This window comes from Macrotis lagotis, chromosome 1 (genome assembly GCF_037893015.1).
Source record: "Macrotis lagotis isolate mMagLag1 chromosome 1, bilby.v1.9.chrom.fasta, whole genome shotgun sequence".
Taxonomy (NCBI): domain Eukaryota; kingdom Metazoa; phylum Chordata; class Mammalia; order Peramelemorphia; family Peramelidae; genus Macrotis; species Macrotis lagotis.
Window position 1 is genome coordinate 823402364 of NC_133658.1, and position 12874 is coordinate 823415237.

General features: G+C 42.9%; 1 protein-coding gene across 2 annotated transcripts in view; it reads left to right on the forward strand.

The window, feature by feature from the left end:
• Window positions 1-3371: 3371 nt before the first annotated feature.
• The window catches only part of ITM2B (integral membrane protein 2B), a 30405-nt gene continuing 20902 nt past the window's right edge, over window positions 3372-12874 (forward strand). Inside the window, exon 1 of one of the 2 annotated variants that reach the window (XM_074217118.1) lies at window positions 3372-3526. In XM_074217118.1, the coding sequence (XP_074073219.1) occupies window positions 3410-3526 (117 nt within the window). In that variant the 5' untranslated portion in view covers window positions 3372-3409. The remainder of the gene's footprint in view (window positions 3527-12874) is intronic. The other variant, XM_074217117.1, reaches the window with a different exon arrangement.

The window sequence follows — 12874 nt, forward strand, 5'->3', positions numbered from 1 at the left end:
TGTTCTGGAATTTTAATTACTATTACATCTTGGGGAAAGCATTAAACAATCAAACTTATTTCTGATTCTTGATGAACTGTCCTGAGAAGTTGAGGAAGCCCTAGTGTTTCCATAATATCCCAAAGTCAGGTGCCACCTCAAAAGTATACCAGCTATCAATATAGATGCTAATCTTTTTTTTCCCCTTTCCTAATTCACAAGCCCTGACTATTGTTTCTGATATGGCTTGTGCTGAATGGGCATCAGGTAGTAATGAAGCTTCAACCACTTCTGGCAGTAATGATGCCATAATCGACAATCAAGTTTCCCTTCACATTCCTGAAGCAGGATCCATCAGTGTACCAGTCAAAGTCCAATTTCTCTTAAGGGAGCTTCCTTCAAGTCCTCCCAAGGGGAGATAAATTATGCAGTCATGGTCAAAGTCTCATCCTCATTTTCCACCTCAAGTGGACAGGTAGAAGGGTTAATTGTATTTACACAATCCATGAACAAGTTAGGTTTGGACAGCAGAATCCCTTCAAGGTTAGCTAGCCTGCTAGAGGACAAATGCTGGGTGTGGTGTGAACTCAGGAGTGTTTTAACAGCATAGGGAACAAGTACCATTAAGGGAGAATCAAAACAAATGTCCTCAGTGGCAGAAAGAAGGGCAGTTGTGGCCACTACTGCTGACAGCCTAGGGGGCCATTAGTAACATTATCCAAAGTTTTACAATAGGATCCTATGGGGTGAAAATTTTGATCATGTTTTTATGTTAATACACCAACTAAATTTCCTCCTTTCTCAGAGGAGAATCAATGGGAGAGAATAGTTGGGGAGGTCTAAAGTTGGTGGGTGTCAGAGGGCTGACTTCAGAGAATCTAAGGAGTTCTGAGCATCAGCGGGGAGAGCCAAGGGCTCAGGTACAGAATTCTTTAGATTGTCTAAAGGGAGTAGGTTATACATGAAAAGTTGGGGATTCAGAGACAAAGAACAGCTTTAAGACAGAAGGAATCAAGACAAAAGTTAAGGCCAGATGCAGAGAGGTGATGTCCTAGGAACTCTACAAAGGGGAGAACAAATGGAAATTTGTTCTGAGATACCTAGTTCGGAGAGATACAATCCTAAACAGAAACATCCTGAAAGGGGGAACAAAGGAGGAGGTCACCAGCAAACTAAAGGACCGCAAAATCCTTAAAGTTTAATGAAGACAGGTCCTGTTTTAATATCTGTGAAAAATAGGACAGAGACTCAGTGAATCCCTACAGAAGGACAGTCCAGGTATAATGATAATCTCATCCACATAAAAGTAAAAGTGAATTGACTTTCCATATTATTTTCAATTTTTGGAATTTATTTTAGGTTTTGTTTTTTTCCCCTCTCATGGTTTTCCCTCTTTTGTTCTGATTTTTCTTTTACAACATGATTAATATGGAAATATGTTTAATATAATTATGTGTGTTACCTTTATTAATCAGATGACTCTCTGTCAAGGGAAAGGGGAGGAGGGAGAGAGAGGGAAGGGAGGGAGAGAGAAAAATGTGGAACTCAAAATCTTACAAAAAATGAATTTTGAAAACTATATTTGCATGTATTGGAAAAATAAATTTAAAAAATTTATTTTTAAAAAAATGAATTAGCTTTTAGGGACATTTGGGATTGAAAAGAAGGCACTACAGACGTCAACCACCTATAAAGATGATTCTAGATGGTACAAGATTAAGCAGAATGTGGGGATTTGGGTATTATAATCATACACAAGTCTCCAGACTGTTCACCCTGCACTGTGTTAAGGGCTGCAATACAAGTAAGCAAGACAAACCTTTGCCTTTAAAGACCTTGTATTCTAATGGGGGAACATGTGGTATGGATCAGAGGGTGAAAAGAGATGAGGTGATGGTGGAAAACTGGGCAGGATAAAGCAAAGATCATCATCTCCAAAAAGATTCATTTATCTGTGTGGCAGATCACACTATTAGTAAATAGAAATTCTACTCAAGAAATTCTATTCTATTTCCACAAAGAATCACTCCATGAATATCGAGGAATCTACTCAACAAAGAGGACCTGGTAATGGGAGTAGGGCAATGAAAATTATCTTCCTCAACTCAAGGTTTTGCTTGTTTTTTTTTTTGAGCACTTTTGCTTCAATAAATGCACATTTTTAAGGACCTTCTATGTTTGGCGCAGGTGATACCAAGATAAAAAGGAAATAGTCTTTGCCCTCAAGGAGCCTACGTCCCGTACTAAGATCTGTACACATAAAGAGTTTTATAGAGAGAGAAATGGGTAAAAAATAAATGATGGGAGAGCACGGCCCTGGAGTCAGGAGGATCAGAGTTCAAATCTGCAGTCAGACACTTAATGCTTGCTTACTTGTGTGACCTTGGGCGAGTCACTCGACTGCGCTGCCTTTCCAAACACCCCCCCCCCAAAGTGAATGGTGGTGTGGGGGAGAATAGAAATCTGGAAGGGTTTCGTCTAATTAAGGATGCGCAGGGATGGGGGGGCCGTGGGGGCTGGGGCCGCCGCGGGGCGCGGGGCGCGGGGCGGGGAAAGTGTCAGCGCGTGTGGGGCGCTGCCGCCGGGCTGGGAGAGCAGTGCGGGGGGCCGGGGGCCGGGGGCCGGGGGCCGGGGCCGGGGGCCGCAGGGGTCCGGGGGCGCGGGGGGGGGGCCGGGGGGCCGGGAGCGCGGGGGGCCGGGAGCGCGGGGGGCGGGGGCGCGGGGGGGCCGGGGGCCGGGGCCGGGGGCCGGGGCCGGGGGCCGGGGGCCGGGAGCGCGGGGGGCCGGGAGCGCGGGGGGCCGGGGCCGCGGGGGTCCGGGGGCGCGGGGGGCCGGGGCCGGGGCCGGGGCCGGGGGTGTGCGGGAAGGCCGAGGGCGGCAGGTGGGGCGGGGGGGGCAGCCCTCGCCGCTTGCACAGAAGTTCCGGGGTGCGCGCGGGGTCCCCGGGGCCCGGGAAGCCGAGCGCTCCGGCGCGGAGGGGGGGGGAAGGGCCCGATGCCCGGGACGCGCGCGTTGGCGCCCCGCTTCTGCAAGGGGGGAAACTGAGGCGCCCCGGGGGCCTGGTCCCCGTGGCGCCCAGGAGACAGCGGAGGGGGGCTGCGGCGCCCCGCCCCGCCCCCCGCCCCCGCCCCCGGCCCCGCCCCCCGGCCGCGCCAGCGTCCCCGCCCGCGCAGCGGGAGCCCGAGCGCCCCAGAGCAGCGGCGGCGGCGGAGCGGGCAGAGCGGGCAGGGCGGGCGGAGCGGGCAGAGAGCGGCGGCGCTGCGGGCGGACCTGCGGCGGCGGCGGCGGCGGACGGACCGAGCGCTCGGCCCGGGCCCGGCGGAGGCGGCGGCAGCGGCGGCGGGAGGAGGCGGCCCGGGCGGGCCGGCGGCTCGCAGCGACCCGCACCCGCACCCGCACCCGCAGCCCGCGCGGCGGCGGAGGCCTCGCCATGGTGAAGGTGGCATTTAACTCGGCGCTGGCCCAGAAGGAGGCCAAGAAGGAGGAGCCCCGCAGCGGCGAGGAGGCGCTCATCGTGCCCCCGGACGCCGTCAGCGTGGACTGCAAGGTCCGGGCGCGCGGGGCCGGGGCCGGGGCCGGGGCCGGGGCCGGGGCCGGGGCCGGGGCCGGGGCCGGGGGCGGGCCCCTTTGTGCGCCTGCGGGAGCGGGGAAGGGCGAGCCGGAGGCTGCCCGGGTCACCGCCGCGGCCGGGGGGCCCGCCAGCCTCTCCCTGCCCCCCACAAATAAACCCTAAAATGGCTGACGGCGGAGCCGGCCCGAACCCGGGCCCTGCTCCTACTTTCGCTTTGCAGCCGAGCGGCCCCGGCCCCGGCCCAGGGCCCCGCAGCCCCCCTCCGAGGCGCCCCCTCCCGGGGCGGGGGCTGCAGCCGGGGGCGCTGCTGCCAGAGGTCGGGGGGCGCTGGGAGGCCGTGCCCCGGGCCGCTGGGCCCCCTCCCCAGTGTAGAAGCCTGGGCTAGGACTTGCCGCCCTTCGCCCCAGGTTCTGCTTTGCCGCAGACAATTGCCCGCCTCGAACCCCGCGTCGGGGCCTCCGGCTGCCACGGAATGAGCCTTTCCCCCCACTCCCCCCCACTTCCCCCACTCCCCCCCCATTTCCCCCACTCCCCCCCCATTTCCCCCACTCCCCCCACCTCCCCCACTCCCCCCCCATTTCCCCCACTCCCCCCACCTCCCCCACTCCCCCCATTTCCCCCACTCCCCCCACCTCCCCCACTCCCCCCCATTTCCCCCCACTCCCCCCATTTCCCCCACTCCCCCCCCATTTCCCCCCACTCCGCCCCATTTCCCCCCACTCCGCCCCATTTCCCCCACTCCCCCCACCTCCCCCACTCCCCCCCCACTCCCCCCATTTCCCCCCACTCCCCCATTTCCCCCCACCCCCGGGCTGTGCGTGGAGCCCTTCGTGGTGCGGGGCTCATCGCAGAAGCGAACATCGCACGCGAGGAGAAAGGCGATAGCCTTTGGCTCTGGTTTCTTATATTTAAAAATGCAAAAGGTTATTGCATTTTTCCTTACGTCGTTTTAAAACTTCTGTGACAAATAGGCTTTATGCAACTCCACAGTCTTTGCTATTTCTGCCAACTTTTTCAAAGAAATCTGTCGTGGAATACTTTAAACTTTCCATTCGATAAGATGCCTTCTAATTAATTACGAAGATTCAAATGACCAAAATTAAAAAAAAATGTAAAGAGAGACTAATTATTGCGTGCCACTTAGGAGCCCGGCTGCTTGTTTTTCGAGGTTTCGTCTAATTCTAATAAGAAAAATTGAACTGGGGCTGGGGGTACTTAGCAGTTTCTTAGAAGCGATAGAATTAACTGGATGACCCTTTGCCCAAAATGTCGTGGAGGGGATTCTCACCTTGTCTGCGCCTTTTTTTCTGTGTCTGTGTGCAGAAGTGTAAGAGAATAATAACATACATACACACAGGAAAAAAAAGCTTCGAAAGTGAATTTTAATATGGATTGTCTTCCTTGAAATGGTAATGATGAACTGGTCTCCCTAACTGGATTAAGAGGTTGCCCAGGGTGCAATGCTTTCCTGAATCCTCTGCAAAGTCCTAAAATAACTTACTTAGGATAGCTCTAATATAATCATAATTCCAATAGCAGATTATTTTGAACATTTGTTTTTATCTAAAGTTCATGTCCCCCCCACCACCACCACAAAGTGCTGAGAGTAGAAAACAACTATCAACCCATGACTATATCTGTAACTGATTCCTCTTTTTTTATAAAGAATTCCAGAGGAAGAGATTGGGTGATATCATTTTTTTTTTTTGGTGAAGTCTTACTTTTCTCTGGGCGTGGATCCTCTGGGAGATATGAAAGTCTTTGGACTAAGATCAAATTTTTGTTGGCTGGAAAGCCTTAAAATCAGCTCTTAATAATTTTCTCACAATTTCTATTACACTGAGCCTGAAGCTTCAGAAGTTCTCCTTAGTTCACCTTTACATTTGACATTGTAGGCACCTATCAAGAGTACCAACACAAGACTCCATGACTTTCTAAACCTCTTTTTTTTCCCTATTTTCTAGAAGCCACACATCAAACAAATACCAGGACTGAATAGTAAAGGCCAAAGTCCTGCTTTGTAACTAAGGCAGTAATCAGTGAATTGGCAGATACAGATGACTAACTCCTTTTGCAGTGCCTAACTGAAAGGGGCCTTTTCTTCAGTTTGTGACAAAATATTGCTCTGCTTTAAAGAGTGGGATCTCTAATCAGTCATTTACATGTAAATTAAAACCTTATTTCAGGGTATATTTTTGTTAAAGAACTTCTGAACCTTAAAAGCTTGGATAATTACAGAATCAGTATTTTCTTGAAGATTTTTTTTTTTTTTTTTTTGGTTTTCTGGTAGATAATGATTGTATCCAAATCGTCATATTTCTGGAGCTGGTTTTTCAAGATAAAAACAATTATTCCATTGTTTGTTTGCTCCTTCCTTTAACCCTCTTGAGTAGATTAGATTGGATAGTTGGGGGCCTAAACCCCCTTAGGAACAAGAACCCTTTACTCACTAGAGTGACCCCTCTTGATGCTCTGGTAAAGATGGACTCACCTCTGCTTTGCAAACTCCACCCCAACCCCCCCACCCGTGGTTTCCCCACTATCTTCTGCTAGTTGGAGCCTTGCAGTTGTTTTGTCTTGCATTGCCTATTGTTAAATCATCTTGATCCATATTGATCCTTATTTGCTGCCTCTATTAATTATTATGGATCATTGTCTTTAATCTTATACTTTATCTTTTCTGTTGGTCTAGCCCTTAGAAGAGGAAGGGGGGGGGGAAGAGCAGTTAATAGATAATTAGGAAATGAAGGAGGGTATCATAATATATTCAAATTGAATGAATATAGATCCCCCCAAATTGGAAACTTTTCCTGTATGTTACATTGTAGACTGCTTTTCACTTAAACTATGGAAAATAGTTGTGCTGTAAATACCGAAGAAAAATATGCCTGCTCTAGTACTATATTCTATAATTATATTTGGCAAGCATCATGTGTTTTTTGTTGTTGTTACTGTACTTCCTCACTCCAATCAGACTTCAGCTTGCTTCCTCCATTGTTAAGTTTAACTCCCAAGAAAGATGGACTTGAGAAAGAGAAGGTGTGGCCTGTGGGACCTGCGGGGCAAAGTCCTTTCACCTTGGCCAACTTCAATTTCCTCATCTGTGAAGTATGACGGGGGTTGTGGTGCTTATTCTCTTGAGGTTCCTTCTAAAACCTATTTGAAAAATGGCCTTATCTCTCTGTAGTTTAGCAGTTGGCAGACTTTTTCTTCATGTCTCAAGGACTCCAGTGAAATCTTATGTCTCTCCCATTACTCGAGTTTATCTTGTGATTATATTATCAGGGTTTTTTTAAAAAATATTTTCCATAAGGCAATTAGGTGACTCAATAGATAGAGTATTAATAAACTTGACCTAGAGTTATAAATACTTTAGTTCAAATGGGACAGGTGACTCTGGGCTACTGCCTGCCTCAGTTGCCTCATCTGAAAAATGGGGATAAGAGCACCTACTTTCCAGAATTGTTTTGTGGATCAGATGAGATAATATTTGTGAAGCTCTTTGCAAACTTTACATCACCTGATATTATAGTATTCTTAACAATGGGGGGAGACTGGGAGAAACTTTAGGACCTGGGAATGGTGCAGATGGAATTGAAAGAGGGTAACTCTCTGTTTTGTCTTTTCCATGTTGTATCCTTCTCCATATTGTCTTAATGCAGCTCTCTTCTCTTGACCAGACACCATCAGATACATTGATATTTCTGATCAGTGCTTAGAGGGTTGTGGGGAAATTCCACTTTGCCATAGTAGGGTGACTTTACTTGGCCAGAAGTATTCTCTGAGGCCATTTCACAGCTAGAGTTTGCACTTTTAATTGAGCTCAGAGTTAATGATTATTCACTTGTTTTGTCCATTTATAATGCTTTGGACTCCAAACATATTGGGGTTTTTATAGGGTTTTTTAATACATATGCATATATATATATCATCTTTAAGGCTTATGAATTGAGATTGTTTAATATAAAGGTTTATTTAATATTAAATTAGTATACAAGGAAATTTTCAAACTTGGTGGATTTTTAGGTTATAGAAAACATTTTAAAGTTTATGAAGTGAGATTTCTTAAAGGATTGTTTAATATTAAGTTGACATAATGAAAATTTTTTATTTTTTTCTTTGGGGTACCCCTATCTTCTTTTAAAGCTTTGCTCATGTGTCATTTATACAAACTCTTTTCTACTCATCTCAGTTACTATCTATCCTATTCGTCCATCCCTCCCACACCATTACCTTGTATATAAGATCTTAAAAATCATAGATTCTGATCTGATAAGGACTTGAGAGATCATCTTAATGCTGGGAATTATGGGCATAGGAAATATTTTAATTGGAAACAAATGTTGTAATCTTTTTTGCACTGTTAATCTTATAATCTTATATACTGGGTGCTGATCCTTGTAACCTTCTCTGCACTGTTAAAACATTTTCTCTTGACTCTTACTTTGACCTTGGCCATGTTTTCAGGGGTGGGTCAAGCTAGATTCTAGAAGACCTCCATCACCCCAACCAGAAACAGTCTGTCCAATACAAGACCTTGACCACTCCCCAAAGGCAAACTCTCCAGTGCAGAACTTGGACCCATCCCAAACACCACCTCCCAGACTCTGGCGGTGCTAAGGCTTCTTTTTCCTTCTGACCTCCTACGCTAATGAATCCACAGCTGGTCTGCCTGGTTAATCTGCAGTATCTAAAACCCACGTGACCTTTAAACAGCTCTCTTAACTTTCTCTATCTCTTTCTTTGTGTTGTAAAGACTTCTTAATAAATCTCTTTTTTTCTTTTACACCTGCATTCCTGGGTCTATTAGTGATTCCTCACAGGAACCACCTAACTCTCTGACATCAATCTAACCCCAACTGTTTCATTTTGTAGATGTGGATATTGAAAACTATGTTTATCTTGCACTTGTTTTTTCCTCATAATATACTGTCAGTTCCTTCAAGAGCCATTTATAGCCATGTACATTTTTTCCCCATTTTAATATCTCTGGATCCTAGGGGATGACTTGATTGGATTTTATGCAGAGTAGGTATTTTATATTAAATTGAATTGAGTACACATAACATTCCCATTTAATTACAATATTTATTAAAAAGAAACTATTTGGGTATTATATTTATGCCATTTTTAAGTATTAAGTATTATTAAGTATTTCTTTCTGGATCCTTTCCTCATTGTCTTAGTTTTTACTTGTAAAAAAAGTGATGGGTTTTTGTTTGTTCTTTTTTTATTTATTTAATTTTTTTATGAGGCAATGCAGTTAAATGACTTCTCCAAGGTCACACAGCTAGTAAGCATCAGGGATCACATTTGAACGCAGGTCCTCCTGACTCGAAGGCCGATGTTCTATCCACTGTGCCACCTACCTGCCCCCTTGTTTATTTTGTTTTTAAAGAGGAGAAAAAGCAGTTCGGCAAAATGAAGTGAGCTCTAAGGTCTGTGGCTTTCCATTCATTGAACTTACCACTTTTTATAGTGATCCATTTTCTCACCTTGACTCCAGGGCCCTCTTTATCATTGTAATTATGAAGGGAGATTCATTTAAATAAACCATGGTAGACATTGAACTGGAATGGACCTTAGAAATCACCTTATCCAATGTCCTCATTTTACAGATGAAACTGAGACCCACAGAGATGAAATCATTTTTCCAAGCAAGTGTATATAGCAGATAGCAAGGGTAAGAGGCAAGATTTGAACCTAGGTACATTGTCTTAAGATCCAGTGACTTGTCTCCCATGTTTTGCTGCCTTCATAAATTTTTTCCATGATATTTTCACTGTGTAAAGAAAGGACCAGGAAGAAGTCATCCTGTCTGAGATAGACACTGATTAATTTAACCTCTTAAACTTATTCAGACTCTAATTTAAAAAACAAAACAAAAACTGGCTGAAGTTTCTACAAACTAGAGGACTAGATGAGTTTCAGCTGCTTTTCTGTTTAGTGAAATTAATTTGCCCATCCAAATGAAAGTATTTTTGCACAACTAATTTCTTTCATTATAAATGGAATATTACACATAATAACTGTACTGTAGTTAGTCTTGTTGAACTTTTTTTCTCAGATTTTTGTCACAAAAGATTGCTCTGGGGGTGGGAGGAAAGGAATATTATTCAGAAACAAATGTGATTTGCAAGACTCAGAAACATTTAACTCTTGCTCTCAAGAAACCTGGGAAGATTTAAAGGAGATTGTCTGGGTTTGGTTTGAGTTTTATTACTTTTTTTAAAGTAATAAAACATTTTTACAGAAAGAAGGTAGCTAGAGGAGATTAGTGTATCCTGTTTGTCTTTTAGGACAATTGTTTGAAATTGTTCTAATTGAAATTGTTTGAAAATTAATTTTACTTAAGTCAATACTTGTTTTTGAAATGAAAGACTTTTTAAAATCAAGCCTGTTCTAGTTCTTGTATCATCTGTCATCTTACTGGACATTTTTTCTGAATGTTGCTAACAACTGAGTGAATAAAACCCTTGGAAAAGAAGTATAGTCTGTTAAAGGTTTGGTTTTTTTTTAATTCTGAAGGAAAACCAATATCACCATTTGGATGAAATTGAATTTTTCTTTACATGTTGAAATAAATTAATGGAATGGTAGCATATGCTTAAACTTGTTCCTAAAGTAAAGAGTTTAATTTTTTTTTATTGATAAATTCTGTTCTTGCTCTCATGGTAGAATATTCATTTGTATCATTGGTCATTGAATTATGCCACAAATTTATAAATGCCTCAGTTTTCATGTGAATCATCTTGGGAATTTCTATCTAAAATTATGTATTTGGAACTTCAATGTGTATATAAGCAAATGTTTTGTTAAGATGATATAAGTAGGATTTTCTTTACTTTTTTAAAAAAATAAGCTTGATTGAATTAATGATAAGCTACTGAAACTTTTAGTTTTTATATTCTCTGCTTTAACAAATTTTACCGATTACTCTCCCTACTAAAAAGACAGTTTGAATAAAGAAGTATCAGTTGAAATGCAAGTAATTATATTTAGAACATGAATCTTTGGACTTTCCATAAAAAGAGACAAATTTAGACCAGAAAAAGTATTTATTTAATTATATCCTCCTTTAATTCTGCATTTCTTATGTCCATTTTCTTTTTTTATTTTTATTTAAGGCAATGGGGTTAAGAGTGACTTGCCCAAGGTCACACAGCTAGGCAGTTATTAAGTGTCTGAGACCGAATTTGAACTCAGGTACTCCTGACTCCAGGGCCTGTGCTCTATCCACTGCACCACCCAGCTGCCCCTCTTATGCCCATTTTCAACAGCTAACTTCTCTTTGTAGTACTTCCTTTCTAATGACTTCTCTTTGAGTCTTTATATCATCCTTAATGGAGAGTCTGACAGACTTGGTTTCAACTCTGTCCTACTCCTATCTCACCTCAATTCTACTACTTACCTAAGGGAAGGTCACTTCATTCTCTCTCTGGGTCTCAGTTTCTTCATCTGTAAAATGAGGAAATAAAACTAGGTAAAAGTCAGAAATTTATACCTATAATTTTATGTAACACTTTCTATGGATTATTTCATTTGAAGCTCATACCAACCAACTCATTAAAGACTAAAGATATTAATAAGATTACAGGTATTAACATTCCTATCTTAAAGTTGAGAAAATCAAGAGGTTCAGTGGCAGGATTTGATTCCAGGTTTCTCCCAACTATCACTCTTTCCTTATGCTCAATCTCTAATCTCTAAATTTATTTCCAGTCCCAACATTCCATAAGTCTGAGTTTATTCTCCTTCATTCCAGAACTGGGAATCTGTAACATTTTAAAGCCTGCCAAGATGTTGGGCTAACAGCCCGGTTGAGCTTTCAGCTATGGTCATGACAGGCTTAAGCTAAAGGATGATCTTTTCTTTTCTTTTTTTCTTTTTTGCCTTTTTTTTAATTTAACATTCATTTTTTAAAATTTTGAGTTCCAAATTCTCTCCCTCCTTCCTAACCCTTCTCCCTACCCATTGAGAAAGCAAAGAATATATCAGTTATACACGTGAAGTCATGCAAAACATTTCCTTTTTAGCCATGTTGCAGAAACAAAACAGAAGGAAAAATAGCAAGAAAAATAAAGAATTGGAAAAAAATATGCTTTAGTCTGCTCTCAGAGTCCAATAGTTCTGTCTCTCTCTGGAGGTGGATAGCATTTTTTTCATCCATGATTCTTTCAGTTGTCTTGGATCATTGTCTTGATCTGGGTAACAAAGTTTTTCAAAGTTAATGGTTATCCTAGTATTGCTGCTAACTGTTTATAGGTGTTCTCTTGGATTTTTTTCACTTCCCATTTCATCATTTTATATAAGTCTTCCTTAGGTTTTCTGAGACCCCTTCATTACTTAGAGCACAATAGTATTCAATCACAGTCATCTACTTTAACTTGTTCAGTCATTTTCCAGCTGATCTGATGGGCATCCCCTCAATTTCCAAATCTTTGCTACCACAAAAAGAGCTGTTATAGATATTTTTGTCCATATGTGTCCTTTTCCCACAGGGTGATCTTTTAACTCAAAAACTTCACTCAGAATGGGATCCTATTAGATTTTATTTAGGATTGAAGGAAATCCTAGATCTTTTGGAATCTGGCCGCAAGGTTTCATATTTGCCACGGCCATTATTATTGCTCCTCACTTGAGTTCTTCTTACCATTTTAATTCAGCTCCTTTTTATGTAACTGGAATGGTAGTAGTGATACTTGAGACTATACTCCAGTATCAAGGAGTTCAAGTGTGACAGAAAAAACCTTCTGTCCATGTCATGAGAGACTGGAGGAATTTAGACCTAGAAGTTTACTCCCTAATTCTTTGGATGAGAAAACTGAGGTCCAAAGTAGTGAAGTCTTACCCAAAATCTCTGGAGTAGCCAGAGCTGATGAGGACCTCATTTATTTAAAATAAACCAAATGAATGTAATGATGAATTTCTAAATTCTAAAATTCTAGAATTTCTAAATACTTTATAAAGCATTTCTGTGAATGGTGTGGAAATTGACTTGCCCTAACTCATCCCTGCTTCATAGAATTTCAAGTAAATTGAATCAAATAAGGAAACATCGATTCAGATGATCTCTTCTGGACTCTTTCTGTGTATTGATGTTAATGTTAACACCAAAACTCTTGGGCTCTTAAAGTTACTCCTTGTCTTTTCACTTTGTTGTCTTTACTCCAGGTTCACTGTAACCTACAATAATCTACAATAATATGTGAATAACATTCATTTTTCTTTTAGTTTTAATTTGTAGCATGGGATAGTGGAAGGAATTCTGACCTTGGATGGTGTGGGGATACATCATGGTAATTGATTCTAGACTAGTAAATC